This window comes from Salvelinus namaycush, chromosome 15 (assembly GCF_016432855.1).
Source record: "Salvelinus namaycush isolate Seneca chromosome 15, SaNama_1.0, whole genome shotgun sequence".
NCBI classification, from domain to species: Eukaryota; Metazoa; Chordata; class Actinopteri; order Salmoniformes; family Salmonidae; genus Salvelinus; species Salvelinus namaycush.
Genome location: NC_052321.1, coordinates 8,080,201 through 8,101,301, shown reverse-complemented (window position 1 = coordinate 8,101,301; position 21,101 = coordinate 8,080,201). Strand labels below are relative to the sequence as shown.

Genomic DNA, 21,101 nt, shown 5'->3' with positions numbered 1-21,101 from the left:
GCCTAAGAGACATGAGAGAGCAGCCAACGGTTGCTTTTTTTGGCTTTGTAACAAATGACATTATAAAAGTAATCAGGTCAACTGCATAGTATTGGTACTTGCTTGACAACATGTGTTTGTCTCTGCTTATTTCGACCCCATTGTGGGAGGTATTTCATCGTGATAGGGCAAAAGCAAATAGGTGCAAACACAGAAACAGATTAACAGACCTTCACTTTGCAGTGAGCAAACAACCATGCCTGCTGACTAAATCACACAAGCACACAAGCACACACACACACACACACACACACACAAACATCTCTCCCTGGGTAACATTTCAATACAACACATACACCAAAGACCTACAGATGTGTATAATATAATTGTTACATTTACATTATATTATAGTAATTTAGCAGACACTCGTATCCAGAACGACTTACAGTTAGTGTATTCATATTACAGTAAGATAGCTAGATGAGACAACATAGTCGTAGAAGGTACATTTTTCCTCAATAAAGACGTTATCAGCGGTCAGTGGCTGGTAGGAAAAGGACAAGTGTTGTTTTTTTTCTTCGTATCTTGAATAATGGTGGTTCTGCTCCAGTTGACCATATAGCCTATGGCTTCTAGTTTCTCCGCAGGGAAAGTCACTGCAGGGTGTTTGCCAACTGCAGCAAGCTGAATGTTTATTATTATTTTTTAACCTTTATTTAACTAGGCAAGTCAGTTAAAAGAACAAATTCTTATTTACAATGATGGCCTACCAAAAGGGAAAAGGCCTCCTTCGGGGACGGGGCCTGGGATTAAAAATAAAAATAAATTAAATAAAAATATAGGACAAAAGTTATTGTGCTCTACTCCATAGTGGAAATAAAATAATATATAGATGTGTTTTTGTGCTCATGATATCATGCTGCTTATCAGTAAGTGTTATAAAAACATGTTATTGTTCAAATTTAAGTTTCGAAATTGGTAACTTTGCCTTCAAAATGACCACCAAGGGACACGCTGTTCCTTTAAGGCTGGGCACGACCCGCGCCAACTGTTTTATGCAAAATATACATAATATATGCGGAATGTAACAATCGCAATGTGCTCTGGACCAATCAAATACGAGCTCTAACCGCGGGAGATCCAAATTTCGCGGGACGTAATTTGGCGCTAAAAAAGCAGTTCTTCCGAGCTCCAAGTCCCTTGTATATAAAATTAAGCTTTTTAGCTGGACAGTGAACCCGATAGTAGCAATATCTCCTCTCCTGAAAATCTGAAGAATCCTTCTAAACTTTGTATTTTCTGGAGGAATCTGCATCTCAAGACGTAAACTTAAAAGTTTGCTCATACTATACTTGCAAATATCGGGACTACTTGTTGTTTATTATTTATTATAATTAGACAAAGTTTACGTTTCCTCTACTGGGCAAAGGATAATATCGGTTGCAAAGCTACAAAATTCGTTTCATTTAAAATATTCACGCAAAGGACACCTCTGGTGCATATTTCACTTGTGAATTTTGCACATTATTAACTAAATAACCTTTTTATGAACTTATTTTGACTTTTATCAAGCTAGCTACAAATTGAGAAATAACGTTTCCAGTTCGTATCGGTAAGACCACAACTCCTCTCATTCACTGTCCTGAATACAGATTACTGGAATCTTCGTGCTTTGCTAGCTAAAGATATTAATTTTAAACAGTCGTTATTTTTTTATTTACTAAAATGATGCGGATGCCTAAAGGCGTTTCTCCTGCGTCTAGTCGAGGTGCTGTAGGGGGACTGTCGTGTTCGCAGAATAAAGTTTTGTCCGGAGTGAAGACCGAGTTCTTCAGCACCGGGTTACCCAGTCCACCGATTAACTCGGTACCGGCTGGATACTTTACCCAAATATGCAACACGACAGCGGCCGAACAAAGGGCGAACTGCCTGTATGCAACCCCCCATGGACCCGAAGCTAAACCCATCAGATCATCCTCCGGCCGTCTCCCGGTAAGACTTCATAAACAAAGGATGATGCAACTACCACCAATCGATATAACAGTTAGCCATCCACTAGATAATTAACGTTACTAACAATGTGTCATATTATATGGGCAAAATATTTCCACGTTCCAATGGCATGCATATATTTATAGGAGTTGTGCAGTGCTTGACATTTAAAAAGTGTTGGACATTATCAGACAACGTCACCGAAGCAGCAGTGTGCACTTTGTGTCAATGAAAGGGGTTGTCATTTTTTTTGCCCAGCTCGAGAAACGAGCTTGAGTCGGTGACATTTCTCCCGCAGCCCAGCTGTATTAAACACAGAGGGTTGGGGGTGTTGAGAGTGTTTGGGGGGCCATCAGTGGGGGGTTAGCCAGGACTGAGGGTATCACTGAATTCAACAATGACCGTTGCTAATTTCACCCCTATTTGGAGAGGGAGATGTCTCATTCTAAATGTCCATTTATTGTTAAATAAATGTAGAAAATGCTCCACCTGGACAGGGAACATATTTACTAATGCCCATCCAAGCAATACCAGTCATTTGCCCAAAATGCTATCTAGCTTAACACCTTGTTTAGCCATAGCCCCCAGCTGTCACTAACCAAACCATAACCTCACCTTGACTAACCAAACCATAACGTCACCTTGTCTGAATTGTTCCTGCCTACCTTACAGGTCACAGCTGGACATCCATTTACTTTTCTTGGGAGTTGACATCATTATTTTATGTTCAAGAGAGGAAGCCCTGAAGTCACACACACACTCACATAGTCTTGTACAGCTAACCTTGCGGAGACACACAATTCAGTCCCATTCAAAATCCTATTTTCCCTAACCCCTAAACCAAACCCGTACTCTTACCCTAACCCTGACCTTAACCCAAAAACCTAACCCTAAACCTAGAAATAGCATTTGACCTTGTGGGGAACAACAAAATGTCCCCGTTTGGTCAAATCTTTGTTTGTTTACTATTGTTTACTAATAATGAAACACATCCACACGCACACACGTAGTAGTAGTAGTAATGGTGATAGTAGTAGTAATGGTGGTAGTAGTAGTAGTGATGGTGATAGTAGTAGTGATGGTGGTGGTAGTAGTAGTAGTAGTAATGGTGGTAGTAGTAATGGTGATTGTAGTAGTAGTAGTGATGGTGATAGTAGTAGTCGTAGTAGTAATGGTGATTGTAGTAGTAGTAGTAATGGTGATTGTAGTAGTAATGGTGATTGTAGTAGTAGTAGTAATGGTGATAGTAGTAGTAGTAGTAATGGTGATTGTAGTAGTGGTAGTAGTAGTAGTAATGGTGATTGTAGTAGTGGTAGTAGTAGTAGTGATGGTGATAGTAGTAGTGATGGTGATAGTAGTAGTGATGGTGATAGTAGTAGTGATGGTGGTGGTAGTAGTAGTAGTAGTAGTAATGGTGGTAGTAGTAATGGTGATTGTAGTAGTGATGGTGATGGTAGTAGTCGTAGTAGTAATGGTGATAGTAGTAGTAATGGTGATAGTAGTAGTAATGGTGATTGTAGTAGTAGTAGTAATGGTGATAGTAGTAGTAATGGTGGTAGTAGTAGTAGTAATGGTGGTAGTAGTAGTAGTAATGGTGATTGTAGTGGTAGTAGTAGTAGTAATGGTGATTGTTGTAGTAGTAGTAGTAATGGTGATAGTAGTAGTAATAGTGGTAGTAGTAGTAGTAATGGTGATTGTAGTAGTAGTAGGGGTAGTAGTAGTAGTAATGGTGGTAGTAGTAGTAGTAATGGTGATTGTAGTAGTAGTAATGGTATAGTAGTAGTAGTGATGGTGATTGTTGTAGTAGTAGTAGTGATGGTGGTAGTAGTAGTAGTGGTGGTGGTGGTAGTAGTAGTAGTGGTGGTGGTGGTGGTAGTAGTAGTAGTAGTAGTGGTGGTGGTAGTAGTAGTAGTAGTGATGGTGGTAGTAGTAGTAGTAGTAGTAGTAGTAATGGTGATAGTAGTAGTAGTAGTAGTGATGGTGGTAGTAGTAGTAGTAGTAGTGATGGTGGTAGTAGTAGTAGTAGTGATGGTGGTAGTAGTAGTAGTAGTAGTAGAAGTAATGGTGATAGTAGTAGTAGTAGTAGTAGTAGTAGTAGTGATGGTGGTAGTAGTAGTAGTAATGTGATAGTAGTAGTAGTAGTAGTAGTGATGGTGGTAGTAGTAGTAATGGTGATTGTTGTAGTAGTAGTAGTGATGGTGGTAGTAATAGTAGTAGTAAAGATGGTGGTAGTAGTAGTAGTAGTAGTAGAAGTAATGGTGATAGTAGTAGTAGTAGTAGTGATGTGGTAGTAGTAGTAGTAGTTATGGTGATAGTAGTAGTAGTAGTAGTAGTGATGGTGGTAGTAGTAGTAGTAGTAGAAGTAATGGTGGTAGTAGTAGTAGTAGTGATGGTGTTGGTAGTAGTAGTAGTGATGGTGGTGGTAGTAGTAGTAGTAGTAGTGATGGTGGTAGTAGTAGTAGTAGTAGTGATGGTGGTAGTAGTAGTAGAAGTAATGGTGATAGTAGTAGTAGTAGTAGTGATGGTGGTAGTAGTAGTAGTAGTAGTGATGGTGGTAGTAGTAGTAGTAGTAGTGATGGTGGTGGTAGTAGTAGTAGTAGTAGTGATGGTGGTAGTAGTAGTAGTGATGGTGGTAGTAGTAGTAGTGATAGTGGTAGTAGTAGTAGTGATGGTGGTAGTAGTAGTAGTGATGGTGGTGGTAGTAGTAGTAGTAGTAGTGATGGTGGTGGTAGTAGTGATGGTGATGGTGGTAGTAGTAGTAGAAGTAATGGTGATAGTAGTAGTAGTAGTAGTGATGGTGGCAGTAGTAGTAGTAGTAGTGATGGTGGTAGTAGTAGTAGTAGTAGTAGTGATGGTGGTAGTAGTAGTAGTAGTAGTAGTAGTAGTAGTAGTAGAAGTAATGGTGATAGTAGTAGTAGTAGTAGTGATGGTGATGGTGGTAGTAGTAGTAGAAGTAATGGTGATAGTAGTAGTAGTAGTAGTAGTGATGGTGGCAGTAGTAGTAGTAGTAGTGATGGTGGTAGTAGTAGTGATGGTGGTAGTAGTAGTAGTAGTAGTAGTAGTAGAAGTAATGGTGATAGTAGTAGTAGTAGTAGTGATGGTGGTAGTAGTAGTAGTAGTGATGGTGGTGGTAGTAGTAGTAGTAGTAGTAGTAGTAGTGATGGTGGTAGTAGTAGTAGTAATGGTGATAGTAGTAGTAGTAGTAGTCTTGAGGGAGATAATGACATGTTGCTGATTAACACACACAGCATTCAGGGTGTGTATGTTTCCAGGCTGATCATTTCCAGGTAAAGTATTGACTAGAGTGGAGACTACTCCTATGCTTTGCACCAATAAAATGACATTAACTAGGCCAGTCACGTGACTGGGCTAATGCCATTTCTATTGTGTACTACTCTCCATTGTTCTAATGTCCACTTCCTATTCTAGGTCAAGTCTGAACAAGGCACTAGGTCAGGTGGTCCTGGTATTCATCGACCCTCTCTATCCTACTGTTAGGATTAGGGCTATGAGTTTTTTTCTGACCAGGGAGAAAAATAACGATTTTATAAAACTAGTTACTACTAGTTTACAACTAGTTAAAAAAAAGTGTACAACTATTGATCAGATCAAATGTTATTAGTCACATGCTACGTAAAACAACAGGCATCACCTATAACTAGGGCCCAGAGTTTTTCCTTGTCGGGTCAAGTGGTCACTCCTGGCCCTAGTTATGATAAACAACAAAATGTCAGCTTTGGCAGGCAATAAGTTCCTTATATTGTCTGGAAAGCACAGTGTTCAGAGAGGTTATATTTGCCCTGGAAACTGCAGAGTGATAGGACTATGAGCTAAAACCTTTGAAAATATATATTTTTGGTTGAAAATACGTATTTTCAATGTCTGGTGCTCACTGTGTGTCAGATGAAGTGTTGGAGCAGAACATCATCCTGCCTTGCTACTCGTAAACACTTTGGACTGCGCTGCTGTGAACGAGACATTTCCTTCTCCCTGTCCTCTCAACAACACGCCAAATATATTCCTCCTTGGGTGGGAGTAGAATTCAACCTCAAATATGGGTCACTCACAGGACACGTCACACATAGTCATGCTGCATACTTCAAACTTGGCAGAGGCAAGTGCAAATGGGCTGTGTCCCAAATGATACCCAATACCATGTATAGGGTGCCATTTTGGGGAAAAAAACATTTGCACTTGCCTCTGCCAAGTTTGAAGTGCACTACTTTTGGGACGCAGGTGTGGTCACGTGGCGTACTATTATAGATAACCTGAGACGATATATCCCCAATGTGTAATATTTATAGTGGTTGCTATGATGTTTGAGTGATTTGCGAGGCGCTAGCTGTGACGTTCTCACTGCGTTTCCTGTGAAGGAGATACTACTACTAACTTGTAAATGTTTGACAGAAGTTTTACTCCGCAGTAGAAAATTAAACAGTACAGAAAGGTCAAGGGTTTCAGTTTGACACAGATTGAAGTTCACAATAGGTGGGGATGTAACACATCATGGTGGAAGTTTGAGTAGACATATGCATTCATATGCACATTGAGTGACCGTGTGAGATGGATTGAGGCTTAGGCTAGTCATTGTATCCCCTTTAGGGGTTCTAGAAGATAATATTTTCACCCCTTATGTCTCTGAAATGTGTTATTATGATAATGAATTAAACTGTGTGTTATATATAATGTGTAATAGTGTTCTCCACAATGCAGGCCTAGGTACGTAGGTTTCCATGACATGCTAGCTACCCCCTGATCCCCCCCTCACACGTCACTACCTCATGTCGTCATTGCCTACGCCCTCACCATCTCTGGGACCACCCCATGGTGAGCCCCTATTCCGACTAGGCCTCAGGGTGCCGGGGGTGTGAGATTGCGCACTTTGTACCTTGTTTACACTCCAGCCAAAGGCTCTCTCTTCCCCCCTTTCTCTTTTCGGCCTGCCCTAGGCCCCACTCCGAATCCACGAGCTCGCATGCTCGCCCTCAATAGGGTTTGTTTAGCATTTCAAAGTCCATCCCAACTGGACCCCCCTGTCCCTCATCTCCCTTTTCCCATCGGCACCTTGACAATGTCATCAGCAATGCATTTCAACCTTTTCATTGTTGTTGTGCCTCCGACGCCCAGTCCCATGGGTGTAGTGTTGTGTAGATAGGAATATGCTAGGTTTTGAATGGATCTTTTGTCATTTATTTTGTCAGACATATTGAAACTTGTCCCTACCTGGGAAGACTGGTTCTACGTGATTGAACTGGGTCATATTCATTAGGGCAAAGCGTAGCAAAAGCTTCACAATGGAAACCAAAAAACTGTTTTGCAGTAGTAGTGATGGTGATAGTAGTAGTAGTAGTGATGGTGATAGTAGTAGTGATGGTGATAGTAGTAGTAGTAGTGATGGTGATAGTAGTAGTGATGGTGATAGTAGTAGTGATGGTGATAGTAGTAGTAGTAGTAGTAGTAGTAGTGATGGTGGTGGTGGTAGTAGTAGTAGTAGTAGTAGTGATGGTGGTGGTAGTAGTAGTGATGGTGGTAGTAGTAGTAGTGATGGTGATAGTAGTAGTAGTAGTAGTGATGGTGGTAGTAGTAGTGGTAGTAGTAGTAGTAGTAGTAGTGATGATGTAGTAGTAGTGATGGTGATAGTAGTAGTGATGGTGATAGTAGTAATGGTAGTAGTAGTAGTAGTAGTGATGGTGATAGTAGTAATGGTAGTAGTAGTAGTGATGATGTAGTAGTAGTGATGGTGATAGTAGTAGTAGTAATATTAGTGATGGTGATAGTAGTAGTAATAGTAGTGATGGTGATAGTAGTAGTGATGGTCATAGTAGTAGTGATGGTGATAGTAGTAGTAGTAGTAGTGATGGTGATAGTAGTAGTAGTAGTAGTGATGGTTGTGGTGGTAGTAGTAGTATTAGTAGTAGTGATGGTGATAGTAGTAGTAGTAGTAGTAGTAGTGATGATGGTAGTAGTAGTAGTGATGGTGATAGTAGTAGTAGTAGTAGTAGTGATGGTGATAGTAGTAGTAATGGTGATAGTAGTAGTAGTAATGGTGATAGTAATATTAGTGATGGTGATAGTAGTAGTAGTAGTAGTAGTGATGGTGATAGTAGCAGTGATGGTGATAGTAGCAGTGATGGTGATAGTAGTAGTAGTCGTAATAGTAGTGATGGTCATAGTAGTAGTAGTAGTAGTGATGGTGGTAGTAGTAGTGATGGTGGTAGTAGTAGTGGTAGTGATGGTGGTAGTAGTAGTAGTAGTAGTAGTGATGGTGGTAGTAGTAGTAGTGGTAGTGATGGTGGTAGTAGTAGTAGTAGTAGTGATGGTGATAGTAGTAGTAGTAGTGATGGTGGTAGTAGTAGTAGTAGTAGTGGTCGTGATGGTGGTGGTAGTAGTAGTAGTAGTAGTGATGGTGATAGTAGTAGTAGTAGTAGTGATGGTGATAGTAGTAGTAGTAGTGATGGTGGTAGATGTCAGTTTCCTTCTGTTTGTTAACTAATGAATACAACCCTGGTGTTTGAAGAGAGAGACTGTAGCTAGTCTAGCTAGCAAGACTGTTGAAAGCCTTTGCCTCATGTGACCCATATTTTATGAAATGTCTCTGAATAAATTCCAGTCATATCTGGTGAAATGGCGGGGTTGAAGGGGAGGGTTGGGTCATGGGTGGGTGGAAGGAGAGCTGAACTTGTGCATATTTAGGGTGTAGCCTAGTCGCTGTAGGGCAATAATGACTATGGGTTGAAACACTATAACTTACTGTGTCATGTAGATAAAGAAGGGATTGTGAAGGAGGGACTCTGTGTATTTAAATGCCCGGCAATGGCTTACTAATGTGTTGACAATTGCTGTATTTAGCTGTTAACTCACTGTGTTTGAGCTCAACATTCTTTTAGCTACTGTTAGTGTGTGTCTCATTCTGTTCTGTAGCTCTCTGTACTTGACTGTGTGTTGTTAGTATTTGGTGGTTGAGTGATTTTCTTTTCTTTTCTTCCCCCCTGTGGTATGTTAGCTGACACATAGGCCTTGTATTTTCACTCGTAAAACTGTTTGCAAAGCACTGACTCTCCATCCAAAACCTCACTACAAACACAAACTCACAGGCCTCAGCTGTGACTTTGCAAAGTTGCTGGGCAAAACTGAGGTAAAATGTTAAAGGAGGAGGGCCACAGAGCTGTCAACAACACACGGCTGCCATTTTAACCACCACACGTCATGTAATCATGTCTGTAGTTTCTGTATTTGACAACTACATTTAGACTGGATGTGAAAGTGTCACATTTTAATCCGTGAGGTCCAATTTTTTATCTTAATATCAAATTATTTCTGTGTAACAATTAAGTACCTTACTGTGATTGTTTTCAAAACAAAATTAAAATCAAAAATTTACAAAAATAGCTTCTTAGCAAAGAGCCATTTCTCAAACAAGAATTTTGATAGGACTGTTTGGGTGTGGTCTGAGTGGAGAGGGGAAAACTGAAAACTACCTGTTATTGGCAGAGAGGTTTGGAACTCTCTTTCTTATTGGTCTATTAACTAATTTACCTAAAAGCAGGCCAAAACTCCATCCCAACAAAACAGGCTGAAATTTCAGGTGTTTTTTTCCCAACAGCTAAAACACTAAAAGGGCATTATCATAATTTTCACAATTTGACAGTATTATTCCAATCTCATAGTGTGGAAATATGTATAAAACACAGGGAAATCTAGTTTTTGACTGTACTCGGCCTTTAACAGCGTGGTAGTTGCCATCTTTCCTCAATTCCCCCTCTGGGCAGTGTCTCTTAATCCATTTCCTTCCTCTAGATCGGTCAAAAGGAGAAGTCCTATCTTGATGCAGGTTGAACAATATGTAAGGGAACAAACCAGTCCACAAAACAGACATTAGCCTATATAGTTACTAATGTATTGTTACCATAAGTAGCACTGGTAGACTACAAATGTTTGCTTCACTACCAAGTTGCTGTAACTAAAACACAGTTATTGGTTGTCATGGTGAAGGTGACAAGGACAGTAAATAGACTATGTAGTAGGCAGAGTTAGTGCACCTAAAGTGAACTTGTGTGTGTGCACGTGTGCTGTAAGGATTAGGCAGGTTCTCTTGTGGTCTCCCTGCCGCCTGCTGTGTGCGGCTGCCACAGATGTCACTAACAGACGGATGGGACATGTGGTGGAGGACAGAGCGACAATGACACCTTTCTTCCCCCGTGCCATGTTTCAGTCCAAATCCACTAGCTGCTCACATTCTCCAGCCTCCTCTAAGGGCCCAAATTCACAAAGCATCCCGGAGGAGGAGTGCTAGTACAGTATGGTTTACTTAGGGCCAGGAGTTTTTCCTGACCCTGTGTCATGACAGGAAACCTCTGGACTTACAGCCTCCTATGTATGGTCTGCAGTACGGGAACACAGTAGCTGCTTTGCCAGAATCTCCCTTGTCAGTTTGTAGCCTATCCATGGTTACAACATGGTGAGAAAAGAGAACCAGTGCAACAAAGACCCTAGTTTAAAAGTTAAAACTACAAATGAGTACTTAAGAAAACTACAAATGAGTAGCTACACCTCTGTGTATCTAGTTGTACTGTAATGTCGTACACAGGGTTTATTGCAGCGCCAGGTCATGACACGTGTCACATAGCCTAGTTCATCACATATAGTGGCTTGTGTGTGTGTGTGTGTGTGTGTGTGTGTGTGTGTGTGTGTGTGAGAGAACACAGCTGGGGGGGGGTGGTAAAACCCCTACCCTTTCTGTCTCCCTCCAGCAGTACCTGCGGTGCCCCCAGGGCAGGCGTCCCCCACTGCCACTGAACTCATTTTAGTGTGTGTTGGGGAGGATGGAGCAAACCATTGCTGCAGTATGGGGGTGTTGTGTGTTAGGGGTAATGGAGCACATCATTGATGCAATATGGGGGTGGTGTGTGTGTGTGGGGGGGGGGGGGTAATAAGTGGGTCCTATCTGTGAGAGGGGTATAAGACGAAGTGTGAAGAGATTGAGAAAATGGGAGAGGGATAAAGAGGGGTTGGGGGAGGTGTGTAATGTGCCTCCAAGCAGCAGTTACTAATTACATACAGCATGACCATCTGGATGAAATCCTATGCCTCGTTAGCTAGTTCAGTCAGCAGTGTGTAGAGTTTTCTTATTTTTTTTTTTAGAGGTGGTGTGTGTTGGCGAGGGGCGCCGTGCAGTTTTGGGACAATGGTGCACTGTACAGGTCTGGTTGTGATGAATAAATGTGTTGTCAAATTGGACATGTGTGTGTGTCCATAACCGAGTGTGTGTGTGTGTGTGTCCATAACCGTGTGTGTGTGTGTGTGTCCATAACTGAGTGTGTGTGTGTCCATAACTGAGTGTGTTTCCATAACCGAGTGTGTGTGTGTGTGTGTGTGTGTGTGTGTGTGTGTGTGTGTGTGTGTGTGTCCATAACCAAGTGTGTGTGTGTGTGTCCATAACTGAGTGTGTGTACATAACTGAGTGTGTGTCCATAACCGTGTGTGTGTCCATAACCAAGTGTGTGTGTGTGTGTGTCCATAACTGAGTGTGTGTCCATAACCGAGTGTGTGTCCATAACCGAGTGTGTGTCCATAACCGTATGTGTGTCCATAACCGAGTGTGTGTCCATAACCGTGTGTGTGTCCATAACTGTGTGTGTGTGTGTGTGTGTGTGTCCATAACCAAGTGTGTGTGTGTGTGTCCATAACTGAGTGTGTGTGTGTGTGTGTTCATAACCGTGTGTGTGTATGTGTCCATAACCGAGTGTGTGTTTGTGTCCATAACCGAGTGTGTGTGTGTCCATAACCAAGTGTGTGTCCATAACCGTGTGTGTGTGTCCATAACCGTGTGTGTGTGTGTCCATAAACGAGTGTGTGTGTGTGTGTGTCCATAAACGAGTGTGTGTGTGTGAGTCCATAACCGTGTGTGTGTGTGTGTGTGTCCATAAACGAGTGTGTGTTTGTGTCCATAACCATGACTGGAACGAATTGAAAAAAATCGCTGAAGCTGGAGACTCGTATGTTCCTCACTAACTTTAAACATCAGTTATCCGAGCAGCTAACCGATCGCTGCAGCTGTATATAGTCCATCTGTAAATAGCCCACCCAATCTACCTACCTCATCCCCATATTGTTTTATTTACTTTTCTGCTCTTTTGCACATCAGTATTTCTACTTGCACACCATCATCTGCTCATCTATCACTCCAGTGTTAATCTGCTAAATTGTAATTACTTCGCTACTATGGCCTATTTATTGCCTTACCTCCTCACGCCATTTGCACACACTGTATATAGACTTTCTTTTTTTCCCATAATGTGTTATTGACTACGTTTGTTTATTCCATGTGTAACTCTGTGTTGTTTTTTGTGTCGCACTGCTTTGCTTTATCTTGGCCAGGTCGCAGTGAGAACTAAATGAGAACTTGTTCTCAACTAGCTTACCTGGTTAAATAAAGGTGAAATAAAAAAATAAAAAAATAACAGTGGACCTCCTAGTAGGTATGTGTGTGTGTGTGTGTGTGTGTGTGTGTGTGTGTGTGTGTGTGTGTGTGTGTGTGTGTGTGTGTGTGTGTGTGTGTGTGTGTGTGTGTGTGTGTGTGTGTGTGTGTGTTGGTCAGGCTGCCTGTGTGTTTACTGGAGAAAGAAGAGGGCTAAAGAAGGAGTGAGGAGGTCATGGGTGAAAGGAGGAGGAGGAGGAAGTGGGAGGATGGGGTTGGTGAGTTGAGTGAGTCCAGGGATTTCCTGGCGTTTGGCGGGCAGTGCTCCCCACACATACACACACACACTCCCGCTGGCGTTCCGCTGGCGCCTAGACCAAGTGTGCTACATACTGTCTTAAAAGACCTTCACTTGAAAAATGAGGAGGAAAAAGCAGTACTTTTTGTCCATTTTGAGACGCCGTAGCCAGTATATACTTCCTTAAAAAAGCTACTTCAAGAAATCTGTCATTAACTTTGACATTTTTGCAGAGGAGATCTTAGTCAGGTAATTTTGCATCTGACTGGGATGTTTGGTGCAGTATTTCTCAAGGGAAAAAATGTGCATGAGGACGAGTCGTCTGTCGTTGAATGACAACAGGCATTTACATCATTGAAAAATCCCTACTATTGACCAATCTCCGACGAGCGGGCGTAGACCTCGGCTGCCGACTTCGGTTTCCCTAGAGAAAATGTTTTGTTTGCCCGAACAGCCCCAAAACGAACGAAAAGTTGTCATAATATATGCACAAACTGTTCCGAACTGTTTTGGATGGGAAGCATGTGGACGCATTTAGAAGTCTGACAATGTGAGGGCATTTAGAAGTCTGACAATGTGAGTGCATTTAGAAGTCTGACAATGTGAGGGCATTTAGAAGTCTGACAATGTGAGGGCCTGTGAGGGCATTTAAAAGTCTTTGACAATGTGAGGGTCTTTAGAAGTCTTTGACAATGTGAGGGTCTTTAGAAGTCTTTGACAATGTGAGGGTCTTTAGAAGTCTTTGACAATGTGAGGGTCTTCAGAAGTCTTTGACAATGTGAGGGTCTTCAGAAGTCTTTGACAATGTGAGGGTCTTCAGAAGTCTTTGACAATGTGAGGGTCTTCAGAAGTCTTTGACAATGTGAGGGTCTTCAGAAGTCTTTGACAATGTGAGGGTCTTCAGAAGTCTTTGACAATGTGAGGGTCTTTAGAAGTCTTTGACAATGTGAGGGTCTTTAGAAGTCTTTGACAATGTCAGGGTCTTTAGAAGTCTTTGACAATGTCAGGGTCTTTAGAAGTCTTTGACAATGTCAGGGTCTTTAGAAGTCTTTGACAATGTGAGGGTCTATAGAAGTCTTTGACAATGTGAGGGTCTATAGAAGTCTTTGACAATGTGAGGGTCTTTGTCCCTGCTCTTGTTCACTTTTCTTTGAAAGGAAATGATTGGTTTAAGAAAACTCTTTAGCCTGCGTCATCCAAGGATTTGAAATGTGTGGGAAGTAGTGAACGAGTGAGTGTACACTGCAGGAGAAAGGAGATATTATTGGGACACATACTCTGTCTCAAGCTGTCTTTAACCCCTTTGTCCCTCTTCTTTATCTCCCCCCATAGGCCAAGAGGAAGCTGGACCTAGAAGACCCCCTCTACCTCCCTGACTTCAGGACCCCTAAAGGAAAGGGGAACACGGCCACAGCCAGTCATCCAAGTCCCAAAAGTGAGTATCTGCATCAATGAGAAAAAGCAAGGCCCCCTACTTTAACGTTTCTTCATAAACACTGGCCCCCTACTTTAACGTTTCTTCATAAACACTGGCCCCCTACTTTAACGTTTCTTCATAAACACTGGCCCCCTACTTTAACGTTTCTTCATAAACACTGGCCCCCTACTTTAACGTTTCTTCATAAACACTGGCCCCTAACTTAACGTTTCTTCATTCTCAAATAAGGGATGGTTTGCATAAAGCGACACAACATCAATTCATCCATCCATCCATCTGCCCATCAATCCATCCACCCATCAATCAATCCATCAATTCATCCATCTGCCCATCCATCCATCTGCCCATCAATCCATCCATCTGCCCATCAATCCATCCATCTGCCCATCAATCCATCCATCTGCCCATCAATCCATCCATCTGCCCATCAATCCATCCATCTGCCCATCAATCCATCCATCTGCCCATCAATCCATCCATCTGCCCATCAATCCATCCATCTGCCCATCAATCCATCCATCTGCCCATCAATCCATCCATCTGCCCATCAATCCATCCATCTGCCCATCAATCCATCCATCCGCCCATCAATCCATCCAACCATCAATCTTGCCCAGTCAACATCCCCATATACAGATATGATCGTACGTGTGTATTACAGTACCAGTCAAAAGTTTGGACACATCTACTCATTCAAATGTTGTTCTTTATTTTTACTATTTTCTACATTGTAGAATAATAGTGAAGACATCAAAACTATGAAATAACACATATGGAATCATGTAGTAACCAAAAAAGTTACCATCAAGGCAAAGGGTGGCTACTTTGAAGAATCTCAAATATAAAATATATTTTGATTTGTTTAACACTTTTTTGGTTACTACATGATTCCATAAGTGTTATTTCATAGTTTTGATGTCTTCACTATTATTCTACAATGTAGAAAATTGTAAAAAATAAAGAACATTTGAATGAGTAGGTGTGTCCAAACTTTTGACCTATACTGTACCTAGATATAGATATAAAATATAGGCACATCATAATTGCCCTGCATTCCCCAACACGTCTCACTTGTATGACCTATGATCCTCAGCGCCCAAGTCTCCCGGTGAGAGGACGCGCTACGACACCTCGCTTGGTTTGCTGACCAAGAAGTTTGTTGGCCTGCTGAGCGAGTCACCTGACGGCGTGCTGGACCTCAACTGGGCCACCGAGGTCCTCGAGGTGCAGAAGAGACGTATCTATGACATCACCAACGTGCTGGAGGGCGTTCAGCTGATCCGCAAGAAGTCCAAGAACAACATCCAGTGGTTGTGAGTAGCACACTAAGGAGAAGTGGACAAGTACACTTAGGAAAGTATCCCTAGAACAAGTAGCTTCTCATCACTGGGTCTAATTCCAAATCACGCCTCTACTCCTGGCCGTTTTTGGGGTTAGCAATATGGTAATAGGTTCAAACCATACCTGACCATAACCTGTACTGTGACGTACAGATCCTATTCAGCGTGTTTGAGTCAATCAGTAGTTTGAGCAAAGCATGGCACAGAATCAATAATATATCTGACTGCAATGTAGGCCATCTCAAACACGTACATGGTCTAGCAACTCCAGGTGGCTGATAATGTAAAATATGTGTCCGTTGCCTCCCAGGGTGGGCGGTGTGTTCGAGGGCTCGGCCAGCAGCGGGGAGAAGTCACGTGCCCTGCGGCGGGAGCTGGGTGAGCTGGAGAGGGCTGAGAAGGCCTTGGATGACCTGATCACGTCCAGTAGTGCCCAGATCAAGGAGCTGACCGAACACAGAGACAACCAGCGGCTAGGCTACGTTACCTACCAGGACATCAGGTCGATAGCCCGTCTGCAGGACCAGACGGTCATCGCCGTCAAGGCCCCATCAGAAACCAAGCTGGAGGTCCCAGAGTCCTCAGGGGTGAGTGGTCAACGGTCATAGATACACAGAGCTGGCTGTTAGCGTGTCGTTAACACCGGAGCGGATCGGCTAGCCTATTTCTGCTTTCGTTTAAGAAATAAAAAAAGACAAGGAGTATTACAAATCAGACTGACGTAGTTCCTGATACAGTATACTGGATTGATATATAGTTCCAGGTCGTTATTGTAAGAAGATCATGTGTTCTCGGTGATTTACTGGATCTAAATAAAGGCAGTATGGTTTAGGTCAGCGGTTCCCAAACTTGGTCCTCGGGACCCCAAGGGGTACATGTTTTGGTTTTTGCCCCCAGCACTACACAGCTGATTCAAATCATCAAAGCTTGATGATGAGTTGGATATTTGAATCAGCTGTGTTGTCCTGGGGGGGGAGGCCCAGGACCGAGTTTGGGAACCCCTGGTGTAGGAGGACGTGTCTAACATTCTTACCAAACCGTTTCATGTGGTTTCCTCTCGTACAACTACTTACATTACGGCCCACGTCTTGTCTTGAGGAAGGACCCATTTTTGCAATTACTGCATTACTAAACTATTTATTGCACGTCTACAGCTGTATTTGTGGATTCAATCTGTGAATGTACTAGCCTTTGTGTAATGATGTTTTTATGATGACTTTAACAAAATGTATTTTCACACGTTGCATTGGCCTCACTGTATATAATGCAGTTACAGGCAACACTTTACATTACGTTGCTTTTCTACTGTGATTAAATGAGTAACAACATTGTATTAACATGAGCTTCCCGTTGTCCCGTACCCTCAGGGCTCCCAACAGATCTACCTGAAGAGTAAGAACGGCCCCATCGAGGTGTACCTCTGTCCCGAGGAGGGTCTGGAGGATGCCAGCCCCGTCAAGAGCACCACCACCCCCAGGAAAGAGTACTCTCATCACCCCCTGGGTCACACTGCCACCACCTCCCCAGCCATGGCACCACCACAGTACACCACCATCAAACAGGAGGTCAAGCAGGAGCCCATGGAGGGTAAGCTGAACTGGGGGGCTTGTGATTGATACAGCTGAGGTCCACATTATGTGGTTTACTGACCTAATCTCTGTCTCTGTCTCTCCTCTCTCTCTCTCGTTCTCTCTCTCCTAGCTGAACTTTCCAGACCAACACCGGTGGTCCCCAGCTCCTCCACCAGCAGCAGCACTACCCTCCTGGATGTAGAAGGTCTCCTGGGCCTTCCCCCCAGCATGCTCCAGATGACAGAGGACCAGCTCCCGGGCCCCGGGTTCACCCCTGACCCCAACGCCCCCTTCGTCAGCTTCTCACCGCCCCTCGACCACGACGACTACCTATGGGGGCTGGAGGACAGCGAGGGCGTGTCCGACTTCTTCGACACCTACGACCTGGGAGACCTGCTGCGAAGCTGAGAGACCGGAGATAGACTTTGAATCCTAAATCAAGCCCTACATTCTAATCACTTGAGTAGATCTGAGAGGGTTGGATAGGTGTAAAGTGGCACTGGCAACCCTGTCAGGGTGCTTAAGGTTTAGGGTCTAGCAGTTGATTTGGGATTCAGGAAGAGAGGGAGGGAGAGGAGGGATGGGAGAGGGTAGACTATCTGCACGAATAGGGCCAGGAGTTCTTCCCACATCGCGTGACCTGGAGAAACTTGTTCATCTAGTTATAGCTTAGTTGTGACCATACAAACAGAATCACTAAATAGAATGAATACAAATAGTAATTGACCTGACCAGGAAAACCTCCAGGCCCCAGTTGTAAAAGGATATAAGTGGTCAGGGAAAACTCCAGGCCCTATTCATGAAGGAGTAGTGTCCTCTGTCGGGGTATGGGGTAGGGAGGAAATGTTACACTATGAAGCCATCAACTCTTTGCTTTAGCCATGTCTATTCCACGTTAATGATTTGTCCGAAAAAATGGGTCTCTGTGTTAATTGTACATATATTTTTATACCTTTGTGGTTTGGAATTCAGAGTAGGGCCTGGATTGACACTGGTGTGTGTGTTTGTGTGTGTCCAGCTTATAAAGCTCTCAATGTTTTTGTTTTGTGTATTTGTATAGCGGACAGTTCGTATCCGTCACATTTAAATTGTAATGTGTGCTGCGTAAAAATATAGACACAGCACATTTTGTATGCATATCTGATGAGCAAAAAACCTCGCAAAAAAACAACTTGGGCATTTTGGGTAGGGGGTGTTATATTAACTCTCAGGAATGTTGTCTTTTCCAGTCAAAATGTTTATAGTACCGCTCTTTGGCCATTAGGGGGCAACATTGTATTATGTCAGCTTAAACTCGCCAGCTTTACAGGGTTGAATCATTGTATGTGAAGCTAAACCAAGGTCATGTTCATGAGGAAGAAAATGTATAGAACTCGGAGTAAAACAGGGAGGCACTACCTGAACGTGTACAATAAGAACGTAGATTTTCTTTGTCCGTTGCAAAACGTTTCAAAATGTTGTGCCCTGTTGAACACGACCCAGGTACCAACCATGGAGTCTCTGGTGCTAACATAATATGGCGTTTCAACAAGGTGTAGCAGTATGGGTAATTTAGTTGTTGGGTATACCCAAGACATTTGTTTATATTGGGGATCTGGTCACTGCCTCCAGCTGTATGGATGGTCAGGTAGTGTAATATTCTGTGTCCCGTGACAGGATGTGTCCACATCACATCGTAGAGGTTAGTTAGAAGCTGTTCTGGACCCATAGCCAAAGACACAGGGGTCACGTCCCAAATGGTTTTGACCAGAGGCCCATAAGAAATAAGGTGCTATTTGGGATGCTTCCTGGGTCTTTTTAGTGAAGGATATTATCTACCCAATCCCTATTCTATATGTCCCTATTCTATTCTATATGTGACTGACTACAGTATCGTGCTTTGCTTGCGAATCGGCAGCTAGGTTTCACATCCTGAAGCTTCTCTATCAAGATGCATTTGATAGTGTTTTTTTTTTTTAAATCAAAAGTTAACTTTGTAGTATTGAATGACTATATATTTCCAAGGAAATTATCCAGTAAGGGTAATAATATACGACAACATCTGGCTTTTAATGTGTGTTTTGATTTAGTCAGTCATTAAGATTAAATAGAGGGCAATCGTCATATCCCTGCTTCTTCTGAAACTAGATGAAGTCTTTGATTCAATGGTGGTTTGTGTGTTGTCAAACCCACTCTAGGGATCAAAGAGGATGTCATATCTTTTCTCTGTTTTCTTTAGTTAATGAAGGCTTAGCCCCACGTGTGGTAGTTTAAACCTCGGAGAAAAAAAGCCAGAATGGTACCCCAAGGTCAAAGTTGGGTCTCTTTAGACTGAGTTGTGTTCATTAGGCACCAAAACGGAACAAAACGTACTGAAATGCGGAGGGACTATCACTGATTGTTGTTAACCCTTGCAAAGTGTTTTAAAACGTTTTCCATTGTGTGCTCTAATGAACACTAGTCTAGGAGTTTAAAGGATTTGGACACATCGGAGGACTCTTTTTTTAGTGAATTGTATTTTGGTGCATTTTCTGCCTCTTTCCACAATGTGGGTTTAAGTCAATTGTCCTGTCCTAACAAACTTGAATATTTTGTGTGTGTGTGTGTTTTCTGTGTGTTTGTGTGTGTGAATGTGAAAGGGTGGGAAAGGTGTAGATTTTTAGACAATTTGAATACAACAATCTAGTTTTTTTTAAATGGAGTATTATTTTTTGTAACTGTACAGAATTGATTTTGTATTTATAATCTTTTTCCTGAAGTAATTTGGAAAGTTTAATACTGACCATTGTTAAAGAGCGACGGTCTCTGATTGACATGCGGCACTTAATATTTTGTAATATTGGGGTCTGTTTGAATAAATAAAGTATTGAAGCCATGGTGTAAACTTTCCGATTCTGTCCATTTCCTATGACATCATTCATTGATTTGCTATGGCAGGCCGCGCCAGTAGTCTTGGCAGACATCACATGTAGGTCAATGATAGATATCTCATTGTTCTTTTCTGTGTTCAAAGCAGTAAACTCCCTTCCGTAGGGTTGTGTTTGCCTAGTTCAATACTAAACCAGTTTGATCAGAGAATCGTAATGAACTAATAACTAATCCTGTTTAGACTTGCTTCAAATGATTCCTCAAAGCAGAGAATTCTGGTTAATATGTCATGGTAACGGATTCAAACACAAAGCTCAGTATCAACACAGACTTGAATATAAATGTAGTACCATGACCCAGCATCATCTCCAGTGTGGGTGTCTTAGCTCCACAACACTGCCACCAATTGAGCTAACATGCCACTACTTGGAAAGCATTTGCCTATCTCTCTGTTCGAATTTGGCACAAGGACTGAGGACTTTCAGGGTAACATCACATTGATGCAATGAATTGTGACATTCCCACACGCTGACTGAATAGGGCAACATGAGCAGTAACAACAACACTGACACAGCTATTAACTTACTCTGGCAGGTGGACAAAAAAAAACACTAAAAAGCCACAGTCATTCTTTGGACTTTGAAAGTTGCCAGGGGAAACCTGCAAACAATAGATAGCGGATGAAGCTAAGGTCAAGGGGTTAGGGGTTACGATGGAACTGGATACAATGGTATTTTCCCCCCATGGTAGCCAAGTAACCTCGGGCCAAGTAACCTTTCTTTTACAGCTAAGAAAGCGCTAAAATGAAATGTGTATTGGATTGGTGTTGATCTGTGTATTTCTGTGTTGGGCAGAGACCTAACTGCTATCATTCTCCAAAGACAATGAAAAAACATCCGAGCATTGATAAAGGTTCAGCTTTAAAGGTCCAATGCAGACATTTTTATCTGAATATCAAATCATTTCTGGTTTTAAGAATGAAGTACCTTACCTGTGATTGTTTTACATTAAAACGGTCAAAAATAAACAAAAATGGCTTCTTAGCAAAGAGACATTTCTCAATAATTTTGCTAGGACTGTCTGCGAAGGGGAAAACTGAAAACTAGTTGTTATTGGCAGAGATGTTTGGAACTCTCTTTCTTATTGGTCTATTAACTAATTTACTGTCTGGTGTGTCACCAGGCAGGCCAAAAGTCCATCCCACCACAACGGGCTGAAA

General features: G+C 42.3%; 1 protein-coding gene across 1 annotated transcript; it reads left to right on the top strand.

The window, feature by feature from the left end:
• The first annotated feature begins 1,704 nt into the window (after nt 1-1,704).
• On the top strand, nt 1,705-17,443 carry LOC120059813 (transcription factor E2F2-like). The gene is made up of 6 exons (XM_039008863.1): nt 1,705-1,971; nt 14,019-14,121; nt 15,218-15,437; nt 15,775-16,051; nt 16,832-17,051; nt 17,166-17,443. Exons 1-6 carry the CDS (start codon nt 1,705-1,707, stop codon nt 17,441-17,443), a joined length of 1,365 nt encoding a protein of 454 aa, XP_038864791.1.
• Nucleotides 17,444-21,101: the final 3,658 nt, after the last annotated feature.